General features: G+C 37.7%; 1 protein-coding gene across 1 annotated transcript in view; it reads left to right on the plus strand.

Annotated features, from left to right (window-relative positions):
- PolE1 (DNA polymerase epsilon catalytic subunit 1) overlaps window positions 1-15,206 on the plus strand; it is a 138,663-nt gene that overhangs the window by 78,068 nt on the left and 45,389 nt on the right. Inside the window, exons 19-25 of the mRNA XM_081738559.1 lie at window positions 97-309; window positions 4,235-4,447; window positions 6,526-6,764; window positions 7,311-7,694; window positions 10,018-10,184; window positions 12,224-12,560; window positions 13,873-14,012. Of these exons, the coding sequence (XP_081594685.1) occupies window positions 97-309; window positions 4,235-4,447; window positions 6,526-6,764; window positions 7,311-7,694; window positions 10,018-10,184; window positions 12,224-12,560; window positions 13,873-14,012 (1,693 nt within the window). The remainder of the gene's footprint in view (window positions 1-96; window positions 310-4,234; window positions 4,448-6,525; window positions 6,765-7,310; window positions 7,695-10,017; window positions 10,185-12,223; window positions 12,561-13,872; window positions 14,013-15,206) is intronic.

Here is a 15,206-nt window from a genome sequence, read left to right on the forward strand (position 1 = left end):
TTTACTTGAAAAAATAAATAAATGAAACGAAAGTTAACTTGAACACAAGGGAGATAAAGTATTTACGATAGTAATTATTTTCTTTTCCTTGTTTAGCCTGAAGCTGATCTGTTTGCGTCCCAGGCCCCTCCTCCACAACCAGATATTGAGGATTTGGGCGGCAAAGGATCAGTCCCTTCATCTGGACCTCGTCCAATTGTCACGATGAATAAGAGAAAGCGAACCCCTGAAGATGATGGTTCAACTTTAGATATGACTCAGAGTTGGAGAGAGGTGCTGGGCCCCCCACCGCCCCTCGGGACGACTAAGGTGAGCATGAGTGTTTCCTTCAGATTTGAAATATCGTAAGACTTTTCTGATATTTAGAGCTAGGTTAATAAAACAGAGCCCGAAATCGACTCCCACTACTGGTTGGTATTATAAACTAATAAAATACTAATAAAGTGCTCTAATATAAGGTACAAGGTAAATACACAGGGTGTCTATTGATCACGAAATCAGAAAACGGACATGAAAGTCACGAAATTTAGCTTTTGGATCACGATTTTTTTAAAACTACAAATGTAAGTACATATTTTAAAATTTTGTTCTATAAAACGTCAAAATTCACCACCAAAAATGTCTATGGTCGGGTTTAGACGCTACCAAATCGCAAGCAAAGTACGTTTCTATCGCATGGATGAAAATTTGACCTAATTCGCACCCAAATTCGCTCTTGAAAATGTTAGGAAATTTTATGATTTGGTAAAGAAAAGATCACGAAAAATAGGAAATTTTATGATTTGGTAAAGAAAAGATCACGAAAAAGTCACGAAATTTCATTTTGGAATTTTAGTAGACACCTTGATACAGGTTCCCCTCGACCTAACCCTCTCGGGAAGGATACCCCCGTAGCGTGCTACTTGAGGCGTTGTAGGACACTCTACTCCGCTGCAAGTAGAGGAGGGTTCATATTCCCGTCAAGGCTCCTGCAAGCCAGACCGGTTGTGGATAGGATTCTCCCGCTGCTCCACTGCAAGCAGCAAAGAGGTGTAAAGTCTAAGAACCGTTAGCTCCGCAGCAAGCTAAGGCTTTGGGGAAGGGTAGGTACCTCTTCGACTCTACTGCAAGTCTATAGAGAGGAGACCAAACAAAGACTGGTACCGGTCCGCTGGTTGCTGTTCAATATATGGGCTCCCAGAGCGGCGGTTGCGCTGCTGCTGTCCTGTCATCATGTGATTTATAGGAGGTACTGGATGTCCGTCGCCTGCTACTCATAGTAATCCCGCGTAGTGTGTAGTACTCTGATATAAATCCAAGTTGTGATGTTTAGAAATAGAAGCATATGGCATTGTTTGTATACAGAAGCACGTGGTGCATTACAATATATAATGGATGTACAGCTACGACTATGAACTTGAGGTAATCTTGTATAAAACGGAGCAAGAAAATTATAATGCATGTGGATCGAAACACGCTTAATTTATGGGAAAGGTTGGTCAACGAGAACTTAGAAATATAATTTCAAAACGACAGGATATGTTAATTACGGTTAAATTCTGAAAGAAAGTAACTCATGTCCACAGACTAAGTAACTAACTTTATGACGTATGGAACCTGGAGGTTCAACGCCGTGTTCACAAAAGCTCTCCATTGACTTTTGTCCTTAGCCAACTGGATCCAGTTTATACTTTTTATTCCTATTTCTGCGAGATCCATTGTGATATTGTCCCCCATCTGCGCCTAGGTCTTCCTAATGATCTCCCCAATTGGGTTTCCAGTTAAAATTTTGACAGCGTTCCTACTTTCTTCCATTCTGATTATAGGACCAGCTCATCTAAACCTCTTATACTTAGTGCGAGCGGTCCCGGGTTCGATTCCCGGTGGGGAACTCGTTCGAAAAAGTGTAAAACGCTTTTTCAGGCCAGCCACCCTGAAATGAGGTTTTCCTGGGTTTTTCTTATTTACACCAGGCAAATGCTGGGGTGGTACCTAACCTATAGGTCCCAGGCCGCTTCCTTCCTTCCCTTTCCCCGGATAGTGTGACGGACGTCATCCCTCAAACATGACGGGCTAAATGGCCTTAAATGCTGAAAGGCCAGAAATCTAAAATCCTAAAAAATCCTTATTAGACTTAGATCTTAATATTGCAATAAATGGAGTTGTTCGTTATGAATGTACAATGACAGTGAATGCCTATTCCTATCTGTTTAATTTTTGACAGAAGATTTGTGTTTTACATTTCTTAATCCTTTTAACTATATATATATATATATTCCTTCATGTTTTAAATCCTTTTTGAATTTTAAGTAAGCTGATGATGGAAGAAGTTTCATTTCCCCATTCGCGTTCTTCTTTGGTCCGAATATTTGCCGCACGATTTTGTTCCCAAATACTTTTAGTCTGCGTTCTTCCCTCAAACAAACTATACAGCACAACAGGCATAATTATCGTTATATATATTTCAAGCTTTAACTTCTTTGACAGAATTCGCGGAGACAAACGAATTTGGACTGAATAATAACACGAATTCTATGCGTTCAGTCGACTCGTGGATATAGTTTTGGTCTGTTAATGCTGATAAATATTTGAAAATATCCACTTTATCGAAAGTATTATTTGATATTTTAATGTGTCCATAATTTGCAGTATTACTATCACTGCGAATATCTATGTATTTAGTTTTCTCTACATTTACTTCTGAATCCATGTCTTTAAGAGGGAGTTTAATAAAATCTTTGCATATATTTCTGTTGTGTTCGTATCATTCACTGTCAGGTTAACATCATCAGCGTAAGCGATAAAGTTGCCGCAAAATGTTTGTTGATGTAGCGCTGCCGAAATATTGTGTATCTACTCAAGAAACTTCTAGATACAGCAAACAAGGGAAATTTCACTTGAATCCACAATGGGAAAGGGAGTTGGCCAGGACATATATTTCAAGGAATCACCACAGCAGTCACAAGTTGCAACTGAACGAAAAATTCTGGAAACGCTTCAGTCAGGATTGCCTGTTGGCAGATTTAAACCTGACACCTTCCAATTGCTAAGCAAGAACGCTAACCATTAACGTACATATTCTTGGTTTTAGTAAGTTCCATATTTTAATGAAGGAAAAAGAGATGAGCATGATTACATGTTCCGAATCGCTTAACATAGTCTCGATCCACCGAAAACTTTCCCGTGAACATATTCTATGAGTATAATGCTAACTTTTCTTTGTTTTAAATCGCATAATTGGAAAATATCGCTAAATATCAGAGTCTGAATTGCGTAAGCTCCTTTTAAAGGTAATAAAATTTTGCTGAAGTTCTTATTAGTATTAGTGATTGAGTGTATGGAACACATTGTAATAATTAATTAACTTAATAATATTCCTTCGAATTTCGCTGCGAGCGCGAAACACAACGAGTTTAGCGTCATTGGAGTCTGTTGAAGACTGGCCGAGACAGTGTCAGCCATAATGGATCCGCTATAGCCATTTGCTTCTGATTGGAGGAGCCGGGCATGTGATTTCAGGGATAGTCCAAATTTGTCCGTCATTTGAGGTCTGTTCCCCTAAATCTGGCCAAACTTCGTGAGAACCGGAATGTTCTCAGGGACAGAAAGCAGAGCTTTTATTGTTCTAGCTCAGAAAATTATCTCACTGACGACAGTAAGTCGACAATACAAGGTAGTCCAGGTACAAAAATGTGACGTTCCAAGAATACAAGTTGAATATATATATATATATATTTTTCACTTGAGTCCCTAAAGTAGCAATGTCACAGTATATAATTCGTATTTCTTTTCAATATTTTAAATGTGGTGCTCGGACATTTTTCTTCAGGGTTACACAGGCTTACTATGTTGTTTCTTCTATGCGTTGATTTCAAATTGCTCTTGTATCTCAACAGTGGTAAAATAATAAATATTGCACAATATATTCCACTAAAGTCTTGTTCCTGTTTATTTTCAATAAAACGGAGAAATATGAAAATAAGAAGAAGAATAGGAAGAAGAAATATATAAATTTGTTATTCAAAAATATCTCGAAATGTTAGTTAGTTCTCTGGCTTTCCCAAAAATACTAAAAGATTCACCTTCAGCTTAACATTTCCGGCCACTACGACTCAAAATGAGAGGCTTTTGGTGTTTAATATCTGTTTAATTTTTACGGCGCATTTTAATACTTTGTGCAATCTGTAGAAAATTATTATGTTTCTTTCTATATTGCTTTGCTTGTAGGAATAATACAAGAACTGTTTATTTTCAGGAGGAGCGTATTGTGTGGATCCAGTACCAAAAGAAGAAGTGGGCATTACAGGCGGAACAGCGTGCATTACGTAAGAAAAAAGCGAGAAGTGATGATGATTTTTCTCTAGCACCCACAGGAGGAGTTGTTAGGAGATCTGCTCCCAATACTCTAGGAGGATTCTTACGTCGGGCACAGCGAACAGTACTGGATACTCCCTGGCAGATAATACAGGTATGCCTTTTGGGAGATTCGTCATCATTCTAGGTCAGTGGAAAGTGTTGTTTGAAAATTTACGTCATCTTATTCGCCAACGTTCCTTTCTAGTTAATAAGTTCATAAGGTACTCACCTTGGTCTTTCTGTGCAAAGCCACCGATAAGCTTAATGGATCGTCAGCACAGTTACAAGCTCCGTGTTACGAAAATGACCAAGTAACAACTCAAAAGTTGCTCAATTCCTATATTATCAATGAAATAACTTGTCACCAAAAGGTGTTTGGAACGTTGCTAAATATATATATATATATATTAGGATGGGCAAAACCGACATTTCGGTTTTCTCCAAAAAGCGGTTCGGTTTTTCACCAAAACTGGTTTCAGTGAAAACTTTTGGAAAACACATAAAACTATTTCTGTGGGAACGGAATCGGTTTCCGGAGAGCAACGAAACAGTATTATGGTCAGAAATAGAACAAATTTGGAAAAAACCGGAACCGGTTTTGAAGGGAACTGAAACCGGATCCGGTGAAAACCCGAACCGGTTTTGGAGAAAACCGATAAACGGTTTTTCTATAAAAACGAATACCGAAAAACCTGTTTTTGTTCCCACCACTAATACATACACGAGAAATGACTAAAAAAGGTTATAAAGCCTGTTATGACTTACTGTGTGAGACATAGCTGGAAAATCAACACATCTAATGATAGAGGGCACTCAACATTAGTTCTTGATGTAATCAGTTTTTGTTCAACCGCTTATTAGAACGGCAGATAAAATTTTCTCTACCATTTGCCTAGAAATCCACGTCAGGTTCTTGTAGCCACCATCAGACAGCGGTTTTGATATAATCACATGCCAGGTAATAGTGGCCAACCATTTTTCTTTCTTTAAAGCAGGGAAAAGGTAAAAGTCTCCGGGGGTTGGTCAGGGTTATAGGAGAATCTAACCCGGATCTCCTACGCCAAAGACGCGTACGCTAACCGCTTAGCCACGAAGGAGCTCTAATATGTAATTTTGGTTGCAAGTTTTATTGTTTAACTAAACTAACAACTATCTAGAAAGAGAATTAAAATAGTTATTAAAACAATTTATCGCTTCAGTTGTCATTTCTTGGCAAAATGTATCTCTCATCCACATTCATCTTGGCGCCTTCAATAGCTAAAATATAAATATTCAGAATCGTAACTCAGGGTACCTATGTGTTAAATTAAGAAATGGCATGCGTACCTAACGTGACGTGCGTTCTCATCCCTAATTCGTGTGACAGTATTTTAATTTCAATTACAGATTATGATCACTAACTGCAAATATCTAACTTGAGTTGAGAATACATTTACAGTGAATCTTCAACTAAGCATGGGGTGCGTCACGGGAAATGGGACAATTTAAAACCCTCACAAAGGAAAAGTAGGTAGACCTGGAAAATTTTTATTGGTCCCCACGACATATATAGACATTGCCATTAATGATGGCCGTAATTGTCGCACAGTCTGTATCTTGTACGGATGATACCGAAAGTCATCCTTCAAAATTCGCCGCATTGATGCTTGCGAACATGTGCAGTGTCCTTGCATGGCATGGTGGTCTTTAAGGATTTCGTTGCAAAGCCTGGCTTACAATATCGACATTTTCTGGTGTACACATTGTTCTTGAGGGTCCTTCATGCTTCAATGACAGAACCAGTTTCTCTCCACTATTTTATCCATCTGCTAATCGCTTTTCTGTTCGGCACACAAAAATGCCCGTTGTGCCCAAGCCTAGCTCTCTCTCTTTCCACAAAGGCTTTCACTGCTTAAACACCCAAATGCACCTGCCAATGACTCATGAACTAAATAGCAGACCTTTGTGATGTAGACAGCATGACAACTAGCGCTGCCACGAGCTTTCGTTTGGTAGTGTTGCCAGCGGACTTAGGACTATTTCCTGCAACTCACCCTCTATTTCGTAGAAACCACTGCGAAAAAAATAAGGAAAACACTTTTAAAAAATAATTAATGCCTGTATACTAGTTACAAATAGATGACCAAGAATTTTATCAAGTGTGTTTCTGTTCCTTCTGTTGTTTATTATTGAAATTTCCTTTCGTTTTAGGTGGTTGAAACTAACCAGCCTGGCTTATTTAAATTGTGGGCAATGGTTGGCCATGAGCTTCATGTTATGCGCCTTGTAGTCCCCAGAGTTTTTTATGTGAACCAACGCACTGCGAAAACTGAAGAACCGGGTGGAGATCATCTGTGGAGAAAGTGCAGTCGTACTCTGCCACGCTCTCGTCCAGTGTTCAATCTCTATGAGTACAGAGTGCCCGAAGAACTATTCAGGGAGCATAGTCAGTAAGTTAAATGAATTTGTAAGAGATTGTAATATTTATTGCGCTGATTTGCTAACACCAATATGTGTAGTCTGTATCGTGTTGTTTTAAAATATTTGTCCACCTATTTGTTTTAAAGACCATATTTTTTCAGCAGGAAATATTATGTTTTTATTATATGAAACAAAATTTTCATTTCTTTTTTGGTGTTTTCTATTTAATACGTACTGGAGGATTCACCGAAATCAATTATTTTTCTCTACTTATCAACGACTTTAAGAGTTAGTCTATAGGAACAAAAAGATAGCGTACCATCTTCAACTTTTAAAGAAAAATTATTCACGCTTTTAGACGTTTTTAACCAGCTACTGAAATGATGTTTATACACGGATGAGAGTTATGAGATGTATTTAAGAAGTTTTTGCCAAGCGAGGAAGGTAGAAATTTCTATTGAAACTATATTGGGATCAAAATAAAACAAAATTATTGTAGGTAAATCCATTTTCTTTGTTCAATAGTATGTGTTAATTACGTACTTTAACATATTGTGTTACTTATCTAATTTCAGAGAATTAATGGCGGACTTCTCAACACCAGATATTGAAGGTATTTATGAGACACAGGTACCATTAGACTTCCGCGCAATGGTGCAGCTGGGATGTCTTTGTGTTGTAGAGAGAGAGCACGCCCGTGCTTTGGCTGCTTCCAGAGATATGGACACCTTCCATCTTCACCATTTGAAGTTCCGAAGCCTCGCTCATCATCCGTACTTAGAGAAAGGTTCCGTCCGCCATCTGTATTTGTATCACCATAAAGCATCGACTGGAGCGAAAGCTATGTTTGGTTTGTTTTTTCCTCCCAGTCAGAAGGGAGTTATTTTTGTCGTTGATACAGTGAGGACGAACCAGATGCCAAATATGCAGACACTGTATACTGCTGAAAGAAATGCTAAGTAAGTATCCCCTTTTTAAAAATAATAATTGTAGTAGATAAAAAAAATGAAAAGAATCTGCTTCAGGTAAATCAATACCCCCTCTATGCATAACGGCATCCTTACACTGTCTAGCAATGTCAACCGGCTCCGCTCGAGCTCGAGCTCTAAGCCACTGGCTTCGCTCGAACTCCGGCTCGGTTCAACTGAGCCAACAGCTCGAACCGGCTCGATTGGAATGAGCCATTGGCTCGATTAGGCTCGGTTCAGGTGAGATGACCCATCGTTTCGGCTCGGCTCTAGCCGGCTCGGTTGGATGAGCCATCGGCTCGGCTCGGTTCAGCATAAGCCGAGGGCTCGAGTCAGCTTGGTTGGATGAGCTGTTGGCTTGTCTCACTTGTCGGTTCGGCTCAGAGGTGACTAAGCCGTGAGCCGAGCCGCTCGAGCTGTTGAAAACACTGTTACTGTTGTCTACTTGGTTACTGATAACTTCTACCATTGGAAGTAAACCTTCATAAAATACACTTATATCACAAAATTCTGAATATATGTATTTATTGTCCACTTACAAATGTGCCTTTATTGCATGGGGTCTCGGGATTCTCAATGGGAGAGTCTTGAAGTTTGAACGGATTACGGTGGTTCAGATTCCACCTTGAACTGTAGTTTCACGTCTCGTGTAGCCTTGGTGCTGAAAGGGACGCTAAACTCCGATCAACACTTGCAAGTGGGCCTCTTATAATATGCAAACTATTTGTATAGTGTGTTTACTCAATAAGAGTCAGTTTGGCAAATTTCTTTCAGGTTCCCGTGGCCCCGCGTAGCGTAGTCGCTAACGCTGTCGCCTTCGGTGCGAGCGGTCCCGGGTTCGATTGGGGTCACTCGGTTGAAAAAGTGTAACACGGCTTTTCAGGCCAGCCACTCTGAATGAGGTTTTCCTGGATTTTCCTCATTCACATCAGTACCTGATTTATAGTTCCCAGGCCGCTTCCTTCCTTCCCTTTCCCCGGATTGTGTGCTCGCCGAGGGACCTCATCCCTCAAATTGTGAAAGGCTAGATGGCCTTTGATGCCGAAAGCCCAGAAATCTAACTCCTAATCCCCTTCTTTCAGGTTCCCATGTTGACTTTTACAACAGCATCCCTTTTTCACCACATGTGTGGGGTTGCAATGTTTTTTAACACCCAGTGTGTTTGTTATTTCTTCCCAATACTATAGCTAATATGCAACAGATGTCAGGCAATGTAAGAACAAGAAAACTGGTCTTGGGAACAAGAAATCGAACACTAACTTTAAAAGGACAGCATTTGGAACTGTGGCAACTAAGCCTCCACGTGGATTTGACAAGCGACTGTCGGTTGTTTGAAATGAGGATTCTGTTTGGCAATTTAGTTATCGGGATGTTTTCCACAGAATCTCTCCGACGATGACTTATTTATTGGCACGACCCTTCACACGTAAAAGGGGTGGCATTCTTTATATGCGAACTGCACTCCGGTTGAAGAAATGAACTATACCATTGTACTGCTTTCTATGATATACAATAAGTTGTCCCTTCCACAACTACAATTTGCATTAAACTGTATGTCATCAGTGTGTCCACCACACAACTGTGATACAAACCTTTCACTGTTTTTATGCAGTTCATATCTCCAGCGTGTCCATCTGGGACAATATGCCTATTAAATATCTTATTTAATTAGAAATAGACGTACTCTCCTTCCAACGTGGTATTTCTCCCTTTTTTGCCGCCCCTCCCCCTCTCCTGCCCAAGCCTCCATAAATATATAACCTCATGACTATAAACAACAACAAAACTAAATGCATAAAGTAAAAGCTAATGTCTTAATTAATAGAGCTTTCTGCCAACACATACAAACTATTGTTATTTACATTAATGATACGAACATTGTTAGTGCAATAAATTCTTTATGCCTCCCTGTAATGCTCCAGCTTTTCCATGTCGGCGTTACAATTTGTTCTTAAGTATTCATATATTAAATGATCTTGTTCAATTGTCTCACTTAAGATGAATTTCTAGTCTATTATTTAATGATTTCTTTTTTTCATTTTAGTTCCCACATTCCTTAATGCTGTATGAGCAAGGCGGCAAATATAGTCGAAACACTAAAGAAATTCGTATTTCAGGAATGCATGCAGCAAGTGATATTTTTCAATACTTATTGTTTACTATAGGTAAAATTAAATATTTCAGAGTGAAAGTAAGATGAAGGTAGAGGTTGATCTGTGCCGTAATGGCACATTTTCATTCGTTGAAGAAATAAAACGTACAGAGGATATACAGGAGATCAATTTTTTTGTAATTGGTATTTTTAATGTTTCAGACTTCAGAAAGGGAAACCAGAATCTTCCCTTCCACCGAAAGACCATACGTTTGAAGTGCGAGTAGAGACCGATATTCGCCAGGTATATAGACTTCTGCAGCGTGCTTTGCAGAACTATCGAGATGAGAAGAAAGGACCTACTTTGATAGCTGTGCAATCACCTCACGGTATGTTGATATTAAATAATAATAGTGATATTAATAAAATTCCAGCATATATAGAAAGGGCATTTAGTTCTTCCACTCAGGAGACAATAATAGTTCGATTTAGTAAGGGTGTTGTTGCAGAAAATTGGGTTCATGTTTTCATGGCGTTCAACATAGCAGAAACCCGTCTATTAGTAAATAGTTTGTGTTTACCTTTAGTTCTCATAGTTTCGGGTTAAATTCCTAATGAAGATGCAGACTTAATCAGACTGAAAGTTGAAATTAACAATTGTATTATAATATAATACTTACCAATAGCGGTTCATGATCTGTAGAAGCAGTAGTTGCAATATCAAAGGTATGTGCATACATTTCGAGTATTCCTTTCCCAGACGGTCTCAACAAAGCGCTGGATAGTGCGGTAAACGAATATTTTTTTACTAATTTTCAGCTTCTGGAGGGTTTTGAAAATCTTCCCTGATGATATACCTACCCTGTGCAACAATATCACGGCCACACGATTTTCAGATTCGCCGCATTCCATTTTGAACACTTACAACTGGCATCTTTATACTTCTTCAGCTCATCCAATAATGACTTACGCTTCACGATACCGCTCTTGAAGTTATTCGCTTGTACGGGCGCAAGTACAACCACCTTCTAAATTTGGGACAGTATTTTTGGTAAGACTAGCTATATGAGACTTCTGTACGGATATTGTTGCACAAGAGCTAAATATAGAATATGTAGCATGCACTGTAAGGCATGAATGAATGCGGCAAAAGAAAAAACTGCATATGCACACGCACGAAATTATTATTATTATTATTATTACTAAAATAATAATAATAATAATAAAATAAACTATAGTTATTTAAAAAAAAGTCTATCTTTAATTCTTTTCAAGATGTGAATTTTTCTATTACCTTCTGACTGAAATTTGGAATGCTGTTTATCGAGTCTCTTTGAATAGAAAGTATTGCTGCTGCAGATAGCATTCTTCTAAATGCTGTTCCGAAGGAAATCTTTGTTTTCTTTAGAGTAGAAACACACTTCTCTCCTCTGGCGATCGACATTTTGTTAGCATTTTTAAAACGAATATAGGGAACAGAAATGGAATTTTCAGTGATTATGTATTTTTGTCTGTTGCTCTACTGTAAAGGAATATGGAATCTACAAATTTTTTCCACCTTCTAGACATCATTTATACATATTAATATTTTGAATGATTTGTCAGTTTTCTAGTAACTAGAATTGCCGTGAAATGGAAAACTTAAATTTGATGCTGAAATTAATCTGAATATAAGAATTTCTCTTTTGTGATTGGTAGAAGTATATTTCTAGGTAGGAAGGAAAACATGTACCGCGATTGCAAGTATTAGATGTTTTTGCTATTATCAATATTTATTTAATTTGATTTATTATTCATTCCGTAAACCATATTATGTGTTCGTTTGCCTATTGAGCCTTCCTCATTTCAGTTTTTAAGTGTAATGAAGTTATAAATCGGGGAACTTGATTAAATCAAAATTAGATACAGATTAAGTATAAAAAGAATATGTAAACGCCTATTTCTTTGAGCTTTTTTAGAGATGCGTCCTTATTGTTTTGTGATGATGAGCAAAAATTTATTCCTAGAAAACAAATTAACAAATATCTGGTTGCACAACCATGCAACCTATAGCACCAGTCGCCCCTGTTATTTGGTTCATGTAGCTTTATTTTGAGATTTGTAGGAAAGAAAAGGTAGTAATCTTGTTTCTAGTTCCTGTTTTTCAGTTATCTTTTTTCCCTAGATTTTAGTACTTAATTTTTGGATCACAAAATATACTTTCTCCTTTATATTTTTATCGAGTTAGTATTAATGTCAATATAATACCTAATGTTCTCTCTTAAAATATCAACATCTGTAATTTTCTTATTCTTTTGCAGCGGCAAGTTTTACATATAGCCCAAGCATTCTATCGAATTGTTTTCAAACATGAATTTCTGTTTATTTTTTAGAGTATAGTTCGCAGTCTAGAAGTGTGTAAATTTATTGTATACCAATTTCGTTCCAGACATTCCAACACTTACCACTTTGATGCCTGGACTTGCAGAGTTTCCTTTAGTCCCGATTCATATTTTGGACTCTGACATTCTGTTCAACACTCTTGACTGGCAGAGAGTTGGGGCTAAAGCCATGGTACGCCATTATCTGAATTTAGAGACTGTGCTGGAATTGACAACAGAACAATGTCGATACTTTCATATGCCCATTGGAAATCTACCAGCGGATCCAACGTTGTTTGGTGCTGACTTGTTCTACGCTCGGCATCTTCAGAAACATAACTTTGTCCTCTGGTGTTCGCCAACGGAAAGACCAGATCTGGGAGGACGAGAAGCAGATGATAACAGGTAACTGTAATTCTTCTTCACTTCAGGAAATTGGGACCCAGTAATGTTCACAGATTCTTGGACTTAATACAGTTTCTGACATTGCGGCGCAAATAATCTATTAGAAAAAGCATCATTCTGTTCTTAGTGATGAAAATTATTTGTTTTGGAGAAAATTTGTTTTTAAAATTTAATGAGTTTGAGATGAGTATATCTAAATAGCAAGTAACAAAATACTAACTACGGAAATTTCAGACACTAATGAATATAATCCGTCTGTTACTTATCGAACTCCTGCTCTAAAATGTAAAAACATTGTCGAAGATAGCAAAACGGTGAGAGAAAAATAAGAATAACAGAGAAAAGATAGAAGAACCTAATGTTATATATTACATATGATAAATAGAGAAAGAAACTGGTTGTAGACATCTATTTCATATATAGGGTGTTTCAAAACAACACCGACAACGTTCAGGAGGTGATTCCTGACACCAAGATAAGACGAAAAGTATAGACCAACCTGGGTGCACAAATGCTTCCTTTCGGAGTTATAGGCTGCCGAAAGCATTTAAAAAAAAAAAAAAATGAAATTTAAAGGTCCACAGCTCCAAAACTATGGGTCGTACCATAGTTAGGTCAAGACTTCACTTAGGAACTAGTATGTGCCCTATCCAAATATCCATGTTTCAGAATCCTTCCGCAACAATTTTTGTAGAGGTACTTAGTGAGTACTTCAAATTATATGCCCGTAGACCCCCCCCCCCAAAAAAAAAAAACTCCCTCTATATAAATTGTTGAGTTGAATACCTTAGAATTCTGAAACATGTATTTTTGGATAGCGCACATATTAGTTTCTAAGTAAAGCCTTGACCCGACTATGGTAGGTCTCTCATAGTTTTGGAGCTATGGACCTTTAAAGTTCATGTTTTCGGCAGCCTATAACTCCGAAAGGAAGCATTTATACACCCGGATTGGTATATCCTTTTTGTCTTATCTTGGTATCTCCCAAATGTTGTTGGTGTTGTTTTGAAACACCCTGTATATCAAACGCTTGGAAGTGTGAGCAAAGTATTATATTTTTTACTTTCTTTGTTTTGTTTTGTTTCTTAAAGGCCGCAAGCATAGTAACATTATTATCTTGACAATGTTGACAACGAAAGTCGACTTTGTTCAACGGGAACACCTGATGTTTCGAAAGTTAGTCTAGTCTGGTCTATTGAAATAGTACTGAAGATTCTGTAAGATGATAAGAGGTAACTGTAAGTTTAGAAGAAATAGGTATAAAGTAGTATTTTGAGCTACATTGTATAAAAGAGGTGTCTGAATTTTTCAGAATGTTAACAGAATTTGAGGAGAGCAGTAGTGTAGTTACAAACAACCCAGGTTGCTACAGCACTGTATGTGTGGAACTTAGCATTGACAGCTTGGCAGTGAATACATTGCTTCAGTCGCAACATGTGCATGATGTGGAAGGTAAGCTCTTTTTTAGTATTTAGTTTTATTTTATTTTTAACATATTATTTTTCATCACCGAGACAGTGTAAGTCAATTAATTATTCGTGGATTGTTCTAACGCAATTTGGTAAACACCAAGTAAGCCTAACGTAATCATTTAAATTTTATTGAGTTATATATCGTGATTTGTATGTCATACCTTTTATGTTTTAACACACTGGCACAAAAGACACTAATTTCGTTGCAATTATTTTTTTCTTTTCTTTTTTTCGTGTATATGGTTGATTGTTTTTAGATAATACGATTTAGAATTGGCAACATAATTGCATAAAATGTTTATAATTATTTAAAATCGTTATTATTATATATACAGAGAAGAGTGCGGAAAGGGAGTTCGACAAGGATGCTGTCTGTCGCCTACATTATTTAATACCTATCTACGTAGAAGAAATAGTGGAAAAGAGCCTACAAAATGAAGACAGCATTTCAGTAGGAGGTAGAATGAATAGATGTACCGGTTTGCAAATGGTACGGCGGAATCTCAAAAGAAAATCAATAAGATGTTAGAAAACTTGGGAAAGGGCTGGGAAGGATATGGGATGAAAATAAACGTTAGAAAGACAAAAGTCATGGTGATTGGAACAAAGCGGTCAATGTTAAATATACGGTAGAAGTAGGAGAGGGAGGAAATAGTACAGGTGACTAGTTTTCGATACCTGGGTAGTATTACTAGTGATGATATGAAGTGTGAACGTGAAATAAAAGCAAGGATAGGAATGGCCAAAGAAGCCTTTAGGAGGAAGAAAATACTATTTTGTGGGATAATGTGCTGTATGGGTCAGAAACATGGACATTACGGAAAAGTGATGAAAAACGACTAGAAGCTTTCGAAATGTGGGTGTGGAGAAGAACGGAGAAAATTAGCAGGATCGAGCGGAAAATGAATGAGAGGGTGTTAGAAATGGTGGTGGGGAAGAAAAGAACAATTTTAGATATTTTAAGAAGAGGAAGATAAACTGGTTGGAACTTTGCCTAAGAAGGAACTATGCCATCAGGGACATGCTTCAGGGTATGATAGCAGGAAAAACAGGGAGGGGGCATAGGAGATTATAGTTAATGGACAATATTAAAACAGAAAAATCGTACGTAAAGACGAAGAGGTTAGCAGCAGACCGTGGAGCATGACAAGTGACCTGCCAATAATGACAGAAT

The sequence above is a fragment of the Thermobia domestica genome, chromosome 2 (genome assembly GCF_964235325.1).
Source record: "Thermobia domestica chromosome 2, izTheDome1.hap1.1, whole genome shotgun sequence".
In the NCBI taxonomy this organism is placed as follows: Eukaryota; Metazoa; Arthropoda; class Insecta; order Zygentoma; family Lepismatidae; genus Thermobia; species Thermobia domestica.